This window comes from Erythrolamprus reginae, chromosome 2, assembly GCF_031021105.1.
Source record: "Erythrolamprus reginae isolate rEryReg1 chromosome 2, rEryReg1.hap1, whole genome shotgun sequence".
NCBI lineage: Eukaryota > Metazoa > Chordata > Lepidosauria > Squamata > Dipsadidae > Erythrolamprus > Erythrolamprus reginae.
Genome location: NC_091951.1, coordinates 46247739 through 46264840, shown reverse-complemented (window position 1 = coordinate 46264840; position 17102 = coordinate 46247739). Strand labels below are relative to the sequence as shown.

General features: G+C 36.7%; 1 protein-coding gene across 1 annotated transcript in view; it reads right to left on the bottom strand.

Moving 5' to 3' along the window:
• PRKAR2A (protein kinase cAMP-dependent type II regulatory subunit alpha) overlaps window positions 1-17102 on the bottom strand; it is an 83614-nt gene that overhangs the window by 22983 nt on the left and 43529 nt on the right. The window contains exons 3-4 of the mRNA XM_070738096.1: window positions 8817-8869; window positions 8352-8435 (exon numbers count right to left, since the gene is read on the bottom strand). Of these exons, the coding sequence (XP_070594197.1) occupies window positions 8352-8435; window positions 8817-8869 (137 nt within the window). The remainder of the gene's footprint in view (window positions 1-8351; window positions 8436-8816; window positions 8870-17102) is intronic.

Sequence of the window (17102 nt, the reverse complement as noted above, 5' to 3'; positions counted from 1 at the left end):
TAATGGTCCATTGATTCTGCTTTCTGGGGGCAGAACTTCCCAAATTTCCTAATCAGTTCAAAAATATCACAACAGCAAAACTTAAGAAGAGCTGAAGAAGCTCACTGGAAACTTCCTGGATGCTTCAAAGAAGAATCAGAAAGTCCAGTTCCCTCTTGGAAAAAGCACCTTTGGGACAGTTATATCTTGGTGCATCAAATTCTGCATCAAAGCCAGACTTGCTACTTCTCAGAAATGCACGTAGCAGCAAGCTTGGACGAAAGCAACAGGATTTATGATTGTTTTTACAGACAGAATTTCAAAACAACAGTCTACAAAAATCTTTAAATTTGCACATCAGTGGCATTTAGATCTCTGAAAATAAATTTTATTACAGTTAGCAACCAATTCAAAAAAACCCAAAACATAATCACAACAAAATATCCATGTACATCTAGATAAACAAACAGTTAGGCTTAAGATAATAAAGAAAATTGCAGACATAACATCCATAAAACCTGTGGAGCCTAGTTAACTCACCCTGTAAAATATGATCTATAAAACCTATCTACTTTATCTGCTACTTTACAATCCTTGGTTAGTACATATAAAAATCAGTTAAGAGAAAATTGGAGGAAGGAAATTATGGCATACATTACAGAAATGGATCAAACATAAAAATGTGCCTGTTGATATGTTTTATCTGTAAGACATTTATATTTTTCTATGGCTTCAGAATAAAATCTTATCATTTGTGCCAAACATTAGGGGTTTATGTCCTTTAGCCTTAGAGGAAGGTAACATTCCATGGATCTCCTTTGTAACCTTTTAATAAGCAGGGTTATCCTTCAGTGAGTTGGCTTGCTCATATGAGAGTCAGCTTAGAAGAATATGAATGCATTTAATTCTCCGTAAGGTTTAAGTCAAATAAGAAAAGAATGATGATAGTCTGAAGGGTAGCGAATTAGAATTTTACGGCAGCAGATAGTATCAATCTAAATGCAGACTTTAAAATGGGCTGATTGGTGTTTTTTTTAAACTACTTTCTTCAACTGATACTCTCTTTGAAGATTTTGAAAATACTGTACTTTAATAAAATCAAAGGCCAAGAGAAAGCTACTTATCCTATTCCTTAAAATAAGAGAAAAAATTCAACCTCTATATTAAAGATTATAGGAATATCAATGTCCTACTCTTATCTTGCAACAAAGTGTTTCCCTTAGTATGAGGGAAGGGTTATTATTTAATTAACTGAAATTGTTGGGTAGTTTTTTTTAAAAAACAAACAAACACCAAAATAAATTACTGTTTAAATCTCTGAGGTTTGGGATGTATAAATCTCCACTGAATATATTTAAGATAAAACATTGCTTCAGGAAAGCCTATTTTCACCTAAATATTACCGCTTGAATTACTGAAAAGCTTATTGCTTAGATATATCCACAAGAAAAATGAACAGATATTTACTCTACCTTTGTTAAAATAAAAATATATCCATATAACTCCCTTAAGAGAACACTTGAAGGAGTCATCACATTGTAAGTTCAAAATTCAAGAGGAAAATCTCTCAATAGTAGTAAGCGCTGAACATTTGTCAAAAGCAGATATTATTTTATTTTATTTTTTAAAGTTATTCTAAAAAGACATTGTGCATCATTTGCATATCAAATATGTAATACACATTATCGTTTACAAGCTAAAATTTGTATTTGTTAATTATTTTATCCAGTACGTTCTATGATTGTTGCTGCCCAGTTATTGAATATGAAATGGATATGAGATGGATGGTAATAAATTTCATAGAGAGAGAGACAGACAGACAGACAGACAGACAGACAGACAGACAGACAGACAGACAGACAGACAGATGTTAAACATACCAGTGTTTCATTTTCTACAGGCAGCCAGTTGATACAGCAATGGGGTGATCATTTCTAGTAAGTCAGCATAAATTTTAGGACATTAAAAATGGACATACCAGGTTGATTTATAGAGAGCTCTGTCCAATTTAAATACACTGGAAATGGGTTAAAAAAAACCTTGGTGGATGGTTTTTATTAACATATTTTCTCAGGTAAAATCAACTTGGTTTTATTCTGAACCTAAGATGTATTATTCTCATGTTTAAATATTCCCTATTCTCTGAAATGTGTCATATTTAAAAAAAGTCTAAACTGGGAATAAAAACCATAATAAGCATTCCTATCAACGCAGTTCCACTCTGTTGCTGGTGACAGAATTTCAGTACAACTGAAATATCTTTCAATGTCAAATGGAAATGTAGGATGCAGGAAATTAGGGTAGAATATGACTAATCAAAATATCTCAAATGAGCAGCCTTACTCAAATATTGTTTTTATGTAGTGGTGCAAACATTTTACAATATTGTGGATTAGAAAACTATGGTGGAGTTCTTGAGTTCAAGTAAGAAAGTTAGAATAAGAGACTCAGAATAATTTTGCTTTAATTTTTGGGGAGTTCTTTGGTTTTCAAGACTGTTACATTACCCTACTAGCAACAAAGATTTCCCCCAAAAAATCCAATTCTTGGACTTGCTTGCTATATTTTTTCTCTGTTTCCCAGTTTACCTAACATATTATTTCTTCCTACAAGTGGTATTTAAATAAATGTTTAATGTTAAATTGGTACACTTTTTATTTGTGATCTACCCAATATTATGTTTTTCATTCATACCGATCTTTACAAACATTGTCCTGAATGTTATCGGATTTCACATTATTACCTTTTCAATTCACCATTATTACCGTTTGAATTATTAAAACCTACAATGCTGCAGAACACATAAAAAACATAAGGGATTAAGCAAGAGGTGTCTAAGAACCATGAAATAAACTTGGCAGCATCTTCTAAGAGAAGCAGGTGGAGGCTGGAAAGGTTAAGGACTATAGTAATTTGGCAAGCTGACATTCAGAGGGAAGACAGCTCTCACTTATTTGAATGCTATCAACAGTTATCGTAGTAGGTTTAGCAGTGTTCATGCAGCACTTTTGAATCGTTACTAAAAGGATCAAATTGTAACTAAGCAACCTGTAGCAAAGTCACTGTTGAGAAACCTCAAGATCTAAAAGGGTAATAGTTTTAGAAAATGTGTATTCATCTTTCCTAATTACTGCCAAGTAGTAGAACATGGCAACAGAAGAGAATAAAAATGTATTTTAGTAAAACCAAATACATAATCTTCACTAACAATAACCCTGGAAGATAGCACTTCAGGTTTTGGTTTTGTTTTGTTTTTTTAAACATTTTTGGTAAAGTGATGGGCAATATTTTCATGCTAATTTAAATATTTCTGAATTTCTATTCTATTTATTTTCCTTATATTATCCATGCCTTTAAAAATGATTGGATTGAAGGGAAGTTAGTATAAGGCAGTGATGGCGAACCTTTTTTGGTCCGCGTACCAAAAGGGGAAGTATGGATCTGCTAGCGTGCACATGCCCACACCCTTCCCCTCCCCCCCTGTGCATGCGCACCCCCGTGTTGCCCCCACGCATGTGCACAACCTCCCTAATTCATGTGCACAAGAGTGTGACATGTGAAAAACTGGCCAAACCAGAAGTTCAGAAAACCAGACTTCTGGTTTGCCTGTTGTGCTGTTTTTTGCACTCTGCAGAATTTAGGGAAGTTTCCTGAAGCCCGGAGGCAAAAAATTGTCCAATGGACAAACCAGAAGTTTGGAAAAATGTGTTTCCGATTTGCTGTTGTGCTATTTTTTGCACTCCAGTAAGTTCAGGGAAGCTTCCTGAAATCCCGGAGTGCAAAAAAAGAGCACAACAGTAAACCGTGCATTTTCCCAAACTTCTGGTTTGCCTGTTTGGGCTTTTTTTTTTTACATACCAGGCTTCAGTAAGGCTTATGCCCATGTAGGGGGGCTGCAGCGTGGGTGGGTGCGCGCGCATGTGTGGGGAGGGTGGAAAGGGGTGTGGGCATGTGCAAGTATGCTAGCACACCTGCACACACCCTTTTGGCATGCGAACCAAAAAAGGTTCGGCATTACTGTCCTAGACCTAGAATACTCTAGATCAGTGGTGCTCAACCTTTCTAATGCCATGACCCCTTAATACAGTTGCTTATGTTGTGGTGACACCCAATCAGAAGTCTAGAGCCAATTCTCCCAATAGAGCTTTAAGCTGATTGGCAGGAAGGTCAGAGGGACACTCCCATTGTAAATGCCTGATTGGCTGGATTGTAAAAATATTCTCCAAGGTGTCTGAATAGAAGTTTTAGTTCCTAACACCATGGGAAACGTATCTTTTTCATGGTATTTAGGCAACCCCTCTGAAATGGTCATTCGACCCCAAAGGGGTCCCCATCCCCAGGTTGAGAACCACTGCTCTAGGAAGTGAAATAATAATAATAAATAATAAATGCCCTGTATCACAATTCTTAAAATGAAATAATTATATAACTATAGATGCTAAGAATAAAAAAACTACCGTATTTTTCCGTGTATTACCTCAAAAAAGTACATCAAAAACTAGATGCGTCTTATACACTGAATGTTGCATGGGAGGGAGTTGGGCAGTGGTCAGCAGTGGCGGCAGTGGTGGCTTTTCCATATTCTGCAGCTGCCGCTTTTCACGCAATTTGGCGGCTGGCTGCCACCACAGCTGCAAAAACATGAGAAAGCTACAGAGAAGCTGTTGCCGCCCCCATTCCTGCTCGAAGCCTGCGAGGAGTCACTGCCACTGCTGCTGGCTGCAGGTTATGGAGTGAATTTTAAAATTATCTTTTTTTTTTTTAAAGAATCCAATTCGGAGTTGGAGCTGTCTTTGCACAATGATACCTATTCTGTCTTCCTCCATCCCAGTTAATCAACCGATTGTTTTGTTTTTAAAGAAAGCAAATGGTTTGCAGGGTCATTCATTAAACCGCTATAAAAAAACCCATTATGAGTAGATTCCCAACCCCACGCCTTTATCTCGCCTGTTCCAAAACATGTTCAAATGTAAAGCAAGGTGGTTCGGCCTGCTTGCCACGTAGATACGGGATCGGCTATTTGCACAAAGCAAAAAGAGGCAAACTCTGTACAAACAAGGCAGAAGAAGAAGAGGAAAGATCCGACTGTAAACTTTAAAAAATAATAATAGAGCGTTACAGAACAGGAGGTATCTGTTTCCATCCCACAAACCCTCCTAGGCAGATCATTGCATCTTCTTCCTTTTCCCCGTCCGTCATGCAGGCATGCCGAAATGAGTTGCTGGTTAATTGGTGGCAGCAGATAGGTTGGCTTTCTCCTCCGCAGACTTATCAAGCTTGCTGGTTGCTATCCCAAAGCCCTGCCCGCCACCAGCAGAGAGCTCCTGGGAGCTGGGGAATGGCAAAAATGTCTCCGTTTTTGCAAAAAAACAGGCCATTTTTCACCTGGGGTTTTTTTTCTTGAAAAAATGGGGTGGGGGAAGGGTCTGGAGACCCTGCAGACAGCTCTTGGGGGCTGGGGGAATGGCAAAATGCCTCCATTTTTGCAAAAAGCAGGCCGTTTTTTCACCTGGGTTAGTTTGCAAAAATGGGGGTAGGGGGTGGGTCTGGGGACAGTGTTCCCTCTAATTTTTTGGGGCGGTGGGCGGAAAAGTATAGTTTCTGAGCAGCAGTCCCTTTGGGACTGGGCGGCACAGAAAAAATAAATAAATAAATAAATAAATAAATAAATAAACAAACAAACAAACAAACAAACAAACAAAAAACCCACCCTGTTTTGCCCTAGAGAATTTCAAAATAAAATACTATACTGTACTGTGTGTCTATAACATTGAGCTCATAATAGGGCAACTCTATCAATATCAAAATGCCACTTAAATAGTTGAGCTAGTTTCAAACTACATTTTGATTTTCTTTCTCTCTTCCATACTCCCATTCTTTTTCGTTCTCTTTTCCTTCCTCTCTTTTTTCTATCTGTTTCTCTCTCTTCCTCTCTTCCCCTCTCTCTCCTTCCCTCTCACTCTTTCCCTCTCGGCTTCTGGGCAGGTTTGGAAAACTCTGAGTTGATGATGATTTTTAAGTGAGCGATTGCTCACTGCTCAGCTTAGAGGGAACTATGTCTGGGGACCCTGCAGACAGTTCTTGGGGATTGGGGAAGGCAAAAATGCCTCAATTTTTGTGAACAAATGGGTGAAAACCAGCCCGTTTTTCACAAAAATGGGGCTGGTTTTGCCTTCTAATTACCCCATCTAATGTGACTAGAGCAGGAATTCTGGGAGCTGAAGTCCACTAGTCATAAAGCTGTCAAATTTGAAGACTCCTGTGTTAGGGGTTCAAGGTCTTCATACCTGGCAAGTTTAAGGCTTGTGGACTTCAATTCCCATTCCTGAGCTAGCATGATTGGTGGAAGAATTCTGGGAGTTGTAGTCCATTAGCCTTAAAGCTGTCAAGCTTGAAGACCCCCAAGTTGGGGTTTAGGGGTGCAAGGGTCTTCAAACCTGGCAAGTTTAAGGCTTGTGGACTTCAACTCCCACTCCTGAGCTAGCATGACAGGTGGAGGAATTCTGGGATTTGAAGTCCACAAGTCTTGAAACTGTCAGGTTTGAAGTTTGTAAAAAGTGTACATGGTTTTAAAGTATTCTGCTACACTGGTACTTTATTAAACAATATAATACTACATCATTTGGTTCAGAATACCGTTTTCCTTATTTTCCTCCTCTAAAATCTAGATGCGTCTTATATACCGGTGTGTCTTTTTTTTTTTTTTGCAAATCTTTTTATTGTTTTATAGATACATATATCACAATTTGTTTATACAGTTTACAGGTCTTATCCAACTTTTTTACCGGTTACAGTTGTTATATGGATAATATTAACTTAACACTATGCAATGCAAAACAGGGTAAAAACATTCAAATGGTGTGTCTTATGCACCAAAAAATACGGTAATAATTCTGGCTTGTTGAAGAGGAACAAGCCAGATTCCTGCATCTAGGCAACAATGTACAAGAAAGATTAGTCAAATCAGTAACCCCTTTCTAAATAAGGTAAAGTTCCTTACAAATTTGGTATCTAAATAAAATAAATAAATAAATACTTTATTGTCATTGTATGTATATACACAGTATACCCATACGAAATTCATATGCCTCCTAAAGACCAGTCCCAACACACAATCCCCCCCAAAATGCCCCACCCACCACAAATTCCCCAACCTGAACCACCCAACATCTACACAACAAACCAAAGAATACTGTCTAAGAGCTCACTGTTGGTGACCATTTAGTTCGTTGTTAAGTGTGAATATAGCTCTGGGATTAAAAACTATTCAGAAAACATGTGGTCTGAGTTTTAATTGTTCTGTATCTTCTGTCAAAACATGTTCATCTGACTGATGTATTAAAGTTAAATATTGAACTCTCTTCCTTTTTATATTGATTGTTACAAATTAAATATTCTAAAATAGGAATACAGTGGTACCTCATGATATGAACGCCTCGTGATACGAACCCCTCGTGATATGAACCCGGGGTTCGGAAATTTTTTGCCTCTTCTTACGAACTTTTTTCGGCTTACGAACCCACCGCAGATCGCAAAATGGCGCTCCGCTGGGCACTGCCGCCCGGCTGTCACCTTTTAAAAGAGCTGGGGGGCTTCTCGGCATTCTCCCGAATCCGAACTTTTCGGGTTCAGGAGGCCACCGAGAAGCGCCGCCGCCTGGCTGTCACCTTCTGAAACGTCAAAGCTCCGCCTATGGAATTCCCTATTGGGATTCCCCACCTCCTTTCAAGCCTCCAGAACGGCCGAAAACACCACCGCTGATCGCAAAAACGGCGCTCCGGCAAGCGCCGCCACCCGGCTGTAACCTTCTGAAACAGCCGGGCGCTTCTCGGCGGCCTCCGGAACCCGAACCCGAACTTCCGGGTTCGGTGTTCAGGAGAACGCCGAGAAGCCCCGCGGCTGTTTCAGAAGGTGACAGCCAGGCGGCGGCGCTTCTCAGCGGCTGCCGGAATCCCAACCCAAACCCGAACTTCCGGGTTTTCAGAAGGTGACAGCCGGGCGGCAGCGCTTCTTGGCGGCCTCCCAAACCCGAAAAGTTCGGATTTGGGTTTGGGAGAACGCCGAGAAGCCCCCCGGCTGTTTTAAAAGGTGACAGCTGGGCGGCGGCGCCCAGCGGAGCGCCATTTTGCGATGTATTTTTTTCTTCTTGCACAGATTAATCGCTTTTACATTGTTTCCTATGGGAAACAATGTTTCGTCTTACGAACCTATCGCCTTATGAACCTACTTCCAGAACCAATTAGGTTCGTAAGATGAGGTATTACTGTATTTTGAAATAAATAAGTAACTCAATTTAATCTAATCTTCAAATTGAAATTAAAACAGTAATTTCAAGTCAAATTAAAACAGTAAATAAAGGTCAAGCTAATTACCTGATCTAGGCTTTTGAAGATGAGAATATCTTTACAGGCTTCCTGCAATCTGCATCTCTGCTCATCTGTTTTTGGATGAACTATCTAAAAAAAAAAATATCTAGATATCAACACATTTTAGGCTAAACATGTTTGGGGTTATAATTCTGAAGATATTTAGGAAAAACATTTTGAAAATGTTTTAACTGTAGCAGGAAACACTTTTCACATTCCTTCAGTAAAGAAGGCCTGAGAAGTAAGAATGGCTTCAATCTGGCTTCAACTGTTTTACTAATTAACAAAACCCAGTTGGAAAGCCTTCAGGAACAATTTTGAGAATCATTTTGTATTCATTCAAAAGTCATAATAAAGAACAAATGCAGCTATTTTATTCATCACTTTAGTTCGTAACTTCACGCAAGGAATAGGATAAAATAAATTGCTCTTTGCATCAGAAAATAATATAATGTGTTCAATCTTACTTACCCTTGGCTCTGTTTCTTCGTCCTCTTCATCTGGGTTGAAGGCTTCCGCACAGACTTGAAAAAGAAATATTTGTTATTCTTTAACAGAGCTGTCATACTTAGGGTTGCAAGAACTCTATATGGATATACCAGTCAGTGCCATTTTTAAGTACCCAAATAACATAAAATATAATGTAAAATACTTAACACTTTAATGGTTCAGACACTTGGTTAACTATTATTCAGGATTTATTCCAAGGTAAACAAAATAAAGGCAATACAATGGTTCTCTCAGTTGCAGCATTTTATATCAACATATGACAAAGAAAGCATAGGGAACAGGATTGCTTGTGAGACTTATATTGCCGATTTGCATGAGACGGAAAAAAAGCAATAATTAATCTCACATATAAAAGTCAAGCACGAAGAAAATAATGTTCTTTTTTAATAAATAGGAATGCCTATATCTGCACCAAGCAAATAAACATTGCACCAACAATTTTCCCTGTGCATTTTTTGGGCATGATTTAGCATACAATAGCCCTCAACTTACAACCACAACTGAGCCCCAAATTTCTGTTGCTAAGTGAGACATTTGTTAAATGAGTTTTGCTCCAGTTTATGGCCCTTCTTCCAATAGTTGTTAAGTCAATCATTGCAATTTTTAAGCTAGTAAAGTGGTTGTTAAGCATATCTGGTTTCCCCACTGACTCTGCTTGTCCAAAGGCTGAAAAACTGTCATAAATATGAAGCAGTTGTCAAGCATCATGTGACTGTAGGGATGCTGCAGCAGTCATACTCATAAATCATTTTTTCAGTTGCCACTATAATTTTGAACAGTCACTAAATTATGTGTTGGAAGATGAGAACTTCCCATAGTTTATAATGAAGTCAAACATTTATATTCAAAATTTCAGGAACCTAGCATATATTTAAAAAGTCAAAGAAGATCTATGCCAAAATTATGTTGAAAGAATATCTGAACAAAATACAAGTTAATAATTACTTGCTTCAATGTGATCTGCTCTTGAAACTTTCCCAAAGAAAAGCTGAGATATATTTTACATCCATCAATAAATAATATCTTGGACTTTGGACAAGGGTATAAAATTTACATTTACTGTAGAGTTTAAAATAACAAAGTGCAAAAGAAAGGGGAAATACGTGGACCAGAAAACGTTAAACCAATCAATTTGCTTCCTCAATAAGAGCCTGCAAACCTGATCAGCAAGCTCATCTGGAATTTTGAAAGCATATCATGAAGAGCTTTGCAAAATGTTTGCTTTGGTGAGTGTCAAAAGTGGTTTTCCTAGTCTTTAATAGTATGCATGACTTCACTCAATTCCTGATGAATTCATGGATACAAGCTATATAGCTTTCTTGATGATAATTCAGAAAAGTTTGCTAATGTATGCTTTCCAGAATGTATTTTTTGTTAGTTGCCCAGTTTTACCTCTTAACCTGGGGTCTCCAATTCAAGTCTCCTGATTACTTAGCTTTTTCAAGATCATCTTAACACTGTGTTAATTGTATTATTCCAGAAAAGATACAAAACCTAGAGCATGAAAATACTTATTTAGCACCTCTCTCGGGCTACACTGAGTCGAAAACTGGAGCCAAAGAGAGAGGCAATGGGGCGGGGCTACAACTTTGATAACTTAGTCTGTGGGTAGAAAGGATATTGTCAATCCCATTCTAGGAGTTTCCCACAACCACACTGGAGAATACTTATTTCTTTTCTATCAGGAAATGTATTTGATCAAAACTAGATTCGAGTTTGAATTTTTAGAAAAAAAGAACTCTCCAGGGTATATTTGCCATATACAACCTAAGTTTAATGATGACGTTTATGCTAGTCCAATTCTACTTCCATTTCCTTATGTAGATAATAGAATCCAGGCATGTTCAAGCAGAATTAAGCCCTATTGAATTCTGTGAAATTTATTCTCTTGTATATGATTTCAATCTAATAAAACTTCTAATGAAGTCTAATAATGTTTAGATTTCAGCTCTCAGAATTCATTGCAGACGTTTCCTATGTAGAGAAGACAAATAAACAGAATACACTCCAAAAATCCTTGCTTGGGGAAAGTGTAACATGCCTCTAAATTGGTCTATTTCTTTAACAAAGTAGCAGAAGAACAGCTAGCAATAAGAAAAATAACCACTTTGAGCTTGAGTGGATCATCCTAATGGGCCAAAGTTGGTTCCATTCCTACCATGTAACAATTTGGTAATATTTACCTTGTTTTTGAATATATGTAAAATTATTTCCCATGTCTTCAGTTAAACAAAACATTTTGCAAAGTGTCCCATAAAGTTTGGATAGAAAATATTGAAAAATGTAGCTTGAACTATAATATCAAGACATATATATACAGCTGTTGATCAATTATAACAGCGGACCTCAACTTTTGCAGCTTGGAGACCTGGCTGGAGGACAGGAGAGGGGAACTAGACCATGAAAGTGGGGGGTCAGCACATATGCACGTGCTATGCAGTTGAAATGCAAGTTGAGCTGTGCTACCCCGCCATTCATGCAAGTCAAGTGTGGCATCTCGCTTCTTCACATGGCCTGATTCTGAATAAGCCACAGCCCAGTAGTGGACACAGCTTGGGGCTTAGGGACCCCCAAATTACAGCTATAGGAACGTTTGACAATAGGTCCATGTCAAGACTGACAGAAGGAAAAAGAGGTTCTAAGTGGTTTGGGTGGATTTGATTCTGGGCACTGCATTTTAGGAAGGACACTGAATATAGCACGTCCAAAGGAAAACAAACAGGATGATGAGCTTAGAGGGGGAAATGGATGAGAAATAGTTGGAGACTCCAAGTACTTTTAGCCTTGGAGAAGAGAAGACTACAGGGAGACATGATAATTATCTTCAAGTAACTGAAGGGCTATTGTGTAGAACAAGAGTTTATAATTTTTTTTTTCAGGTTGTAGAACCTGTTAGTTTAAAACAAAAAACAAACCTTGGAATCCCTATCTGTAAAATAGTGGCTGTGGTGCTTCTGCAAAGAAAACAAGCCTTGCCCTTTCTGTTATTCTATCAACACTCACAAGGGGGGGGGGGGGATTGGGTACAAGATAAGGAAGAATTGTTCAAAGTTGTTTCAAGGAGGAAAAGAGATGATAAATTTAAATTAAAAGGGCAGAAATGTTGACTGGATAGAATAGAATAGAATAGAATTTTATTGGCCAAGTGTGATTGGACACACAAGGAATTTGTCTTGGTGCATATGCTCTCAACGTACATAAAATAAAATATACATTTGTCAAGAATCATGTGATACAACACTTAATGATTGTCATAGGGGTCAAATAAGCAATGAAGAAGCAATATTAATAAAAATCTTAGGATATACGCAACAAGTTACAGTCATACATTCAACATGGGAGGAAATGGGTGATAGGAATGATGAGAAAAACTAGTAGAATAGAAGATAGATATCAGGAACAATGCCCTAACAGAGCTGTTCATCAATGAAACAGACTGCTCAGAAGGTGTCAGAATCCTTCACAGCAGATATTTAAACAGAGGTTGTCTGAGCTATCAATCATAAAATAATGTGGGCTAAAATCAGATCCTTTCCGAAGCTTATATTTGATTATTTTGTTTTTTTAAAAAAGAGTTTATTTTTCATCCCAGAAAGCAACATATAGAGTTAGACACAGACAAAAGGGAAACGAAGCATTGCACATACTATGAGCAGACATAATCAACACAATCAATATATGAATAAAATTAGCACAATATTTGAAGATAACGGGAGAGTTTATACCAGAGATGTCTAACCTTTTTCTTGTTGCATGACAAAAGCGTGTGCCAACACCCATAATGCAATGTATGCAACATCTCCCCCCCCCCGGTCCCCGTGCGCATGCGTGCATGTGCCCTGCGCTCCCCAAGCCTCCCACCCATGAATGTACAACCCCTGCACCCCCACCCCGCCTGAAGAGCCTCTGGAGCCTTGACAGATTGCCCAGAACTAAATAGCCTTGGAAAGAATAAGAAAAGGTAAATTTCTGAAAATCTGAAATAAACTGGCAATTCCACAAATATGTAAAAAACCATAGCTCACTCACAAATCCAGTAAGCCTCTAAATATTAAAGTTTTGTTCTTCTGCTATGAGGATGTAGGTTTGGTCTGCGGAGAGGGGCGGCATACAAATCCAATAAATTATTATTAATTATTATTATTATTATTGTTTTCCAATGACAAAACTTAAGCAGAATCACTTCTGAAAAAGGAAAGAAGGAACCACCTCAGGTGATATTGAATGTAATACAAGAGAAGTGTTACTTTTTAAACTAATTATCAGTTCAGTAATTAATGCAGATCAACATGAACTATTGTTCTAATTCTAAATTACAAACAGAATCATTAATGATTTTTCTTCCTGTTCATTTTCATCATGTCATTATGCAGCAAGTTAGAAAAAAAAGAGATTTTAAAATAAAATACCTTAATTAAAGTCATCCATAAAAAATGTCCATGTATAAATAGATTTATACTTGTAGGAGATAGCTATGCATCTAAATATATCGGAGTATAAGACACACCTTTTTGTCTCCCAAAATAGGGTGGAAATTTTGATGCGTTTTACACACTGTTTTTGCATGCCCCGTTTTTGCAAAAAAAAAAGGGGGGGGCATTTCCCCACACCCTAGGAATGCTCTGCAGACTTCCCAAGTTGAAGTCCACTAGTCTTAAAACTGTCAAGTTTGAAGTTGTATGCCGCCCCGAGTCTTCAGAGAGGGGCAGCATACAAATATAATAAATCAATTCAATTCAATTATAAAAAGTGTACATAGTTGTAAAAAGTGTATATGGTTGTAAAATATATACATGACTGTAAAAAGAATTCTGCTACACTGGTATTTATTAAATAATATATTACTACACTATTTCGTTCAGAATATATTTTTCCTTGTTTTCCTTCTCTAAAATATAAGTGTGTCTTATACTCCAAAAAATATGGACTGCCATTATAAAAATATACAACCTGTTTAAACTTTAGCACTTATTTTAGCACATTACTTTGGTTCTATTATTACATAATTTGCATTATCATTTTTTTCTATTCAAATTTTCAAGGGTTAAAAAATAATGAGGCAAGTAAACAAAGTTCTTGAACACATCAAGACTAATAAACTTAAAAGAATATTCAGCAAAGTAATTCCTAGACGAGGGGAACTAAATTTAAAGTTTGTTATTATTCTGTTATCCACTTGCTTCTTTCACAAATTTGGAGAAAAACTACGGAATATTCTCCACCATAACTTTACAATTAAACTTGCTAAAAACTTTGTTTACTGGAGTTAGCTTCCCAATAAATTTAAATAAAATAAAATAAAATAAATAATATGCATTCCGAAAGCTGACCAATGTTGACAAAAGGAAAATAAGAACTGGGAAGGAAAGGAGTGAGTAAACCAGATGGCAAAACTGCAGCAGGAATAATACGAGAATTGAACTGCTGGAGATCTCCATGCACCATCACCTCTTTTTCTTCTTTTTACCTTCAGAAGATTACTTTTCAAAATCATTCCATAATTCAATTTCATTTTCATATTTGTTTTAAAATTTTATTGATTAGCAAAACAGTTTGGAAGCTTGTTAAATTAGTGCTAGCTTAGTTCTTGTTTCTTTATTATTACACAACTCTCAAAAAACTATGAGTACAGTATATATGAAGTATATAAAATGTAACAAAAGTGTACTGGGTCAATGCAATTGTTGACATATCATAATGTTATGTCATGGCTTTAATATCTTTCATGTATTTGTTTCATTATTATAGCTGCATGAAGATACACTGCAATGCTAACTCGACATTTTAATATATAACCCGCCTTAGAATTGAAAATGAAAATACTGAAGTGGTAAATACCTTATGCCGTTTAAGATTGGTGCTTTTTATTCTGTGGTGCATTTCTTAACTGCTTGTTCCTTTCCTGTTCGTAAAGGAGCAAATACACAAGAAATATACCACAGGCTGGCACTTAACAAGATAGCAGTGAAGGCTTTGAAAAGGATATTCACATGTCAGGATGTGTCTAAACATACAAAATAATTGTGCAGATAATGGTTTTCCTGTATGAAACTGAAAAAAAGAAACAGGATTATTCATGTTTTCAAGGCTGGAGAAGGCTCTTGAGAGAGCATGAACAGCCAAGAAAATAAACAAATGGATTATAGGGGGGAATATTGATCTAGAGTTTATATTCAAGGCACAAATGGACAGACACAAATTATTCTATTTTGAATACATTATGTGAACATCCAACTTCTTTGACGAGTCTATAATGCTGAAAAAGGGAAGAGGATGGCCAGCAGTAAACCAGACTGACTCAATTACAATGTCAAAGGTCATACTATCAGAAAACCTGGATGGCCAGGGTGGGGATAGGTCCTGAAGATTTACCCCTATATAATTAAGAGCCAAGACCAATTTGAGAGTACAGTATATGATTTTCTTTTAATATATATATTTATTAATGTTTTCCTCTTTTTTTTTCAAAGTACATAGTCATATTTACAGATGAATCTACATCGTATATACATTCTTATCGACATTGTCTTCTAATTACTTTTAGATTTCTTGATGTTTTATTTCAATGCTTCTTTTAATTTTCTTTTTTTTGTCCATTGGTACCATTTTGTCCAGGTTTCATAATAGTCCTATTCTTTTCAATTATTAAGTTCCATTGTCAATCTGTCCATCTCTGCACAGTCGTATATTTTCTTGATGATCTCATTGTCTTCAGGTATTTGCGGATTTTTCCACTTCTGTGCAAATACAATCCTTGCAGCTGTTGTAATATGCAAGCTTAAATATTTTACATTTTTAGAATAGTTACCTCTCATAATACCCAATAGAAAAAATTCTGGCGTATATTCTATTTTTGTATTTGTTATTTGACACAACCAATTATTTATTTTTTCCCAGTATTTTCTTGTCTCTGGACATAACCACCATAGGTGAAAGAAGGTGCCTTGATATTTTTTTTAATCCCACGAGATCTTTAATATCTTAATGAAATCAAGCTTTCATATAGTTTTATTACAAATATTTCCAAGGTCTATGAATATTTTCTTATTTCAATGAATTCTATAGAGTATCATTAAATTCAAGCCAGGACTAATTAATTGTTAGTGGTGTTTTACTTTTAACTGTTATACTTTTTAGGTTTTCCTGTGCAGCTTTCAAAACATTTTCTGGTTGTGTAATTATTATTTTCAAAATACTGTACAACCAGAAAGAGATATAAACAACAAAAATATACTGTGGAAGTATTAAATTAAGACTTTATATCATTTGGATTAGTAACCTAAGTCAGACTTCAAATGAAACAAATACATTTCAGCCTCTTCAGTTAGTTTTTCCTTCAATACCATCTATCCTCCTACAGAACACTAAATCTGAGAAGCAAAACCAATGAAGACTGCTAATAATCAGGAAAAAATCCCCTGAATATTCATGCAGAATGGTAAAGGATTCACCAATATGTTTCCAGCAACATATTCTAGTTGTTTAAATATTTCATGTAAAAAGCCTTTAAAAAGATGCAGTTGGAGAAGTTGCAAGGTCCTTTTCAACTCAAATAAATAGATAGATAGATAGATAGATAGATAGATAGATAGATAGATAGATAGATAGATAGATAAATTACAGAAATGCTATTTACCTGACTGTCGAAATAAAGATAGGTAATGTTTCTTTGTACTGCTTTATACGTAACATATTTTGGACAGGGATGGGTTCCGGTTTTCTTCACTGCCAGTTCGTTCAGAGACGTGCTCTGCGCATGCGCAATGCTAAAACAAAGATGGCAGCACCTACAGCGCCGCTGAGAAAAGCGGCTCGGGAGCGTGACAGACCTGGGTCGCTGCCAGTTCCAACAACCTAAGTCACCAAGTTACTATCTATAGAACCAGTCCTAACCAGGAGGAACCCACCACTTATTTTGGAGCAGAAAACTGATTGTGTAAAGTGTATCAAATTTGGATCACTTTAAATTTGCAGCACTTCATTTTGAGTTTGAAGCAGATATCTCTGATGCAAGAAGCTGTCATGCATGTGAAATAGGATGTTTTTATAATTCTGAAAGTCCTTTAAATACAACCCATATTTGTTGAGCTGGAAAGGCTACCTAAAGCATAGTGAACTTTTGTTAATTGTTGCTTCCACCTATTACACTCATCTCTCTTTCAAGCACTACATGATATAAGGCTAGTGTAAGTACAAGTCAGTCTACCAAGCATAATTTACATAGCAATTTTTAAAGATAGTAAAAAA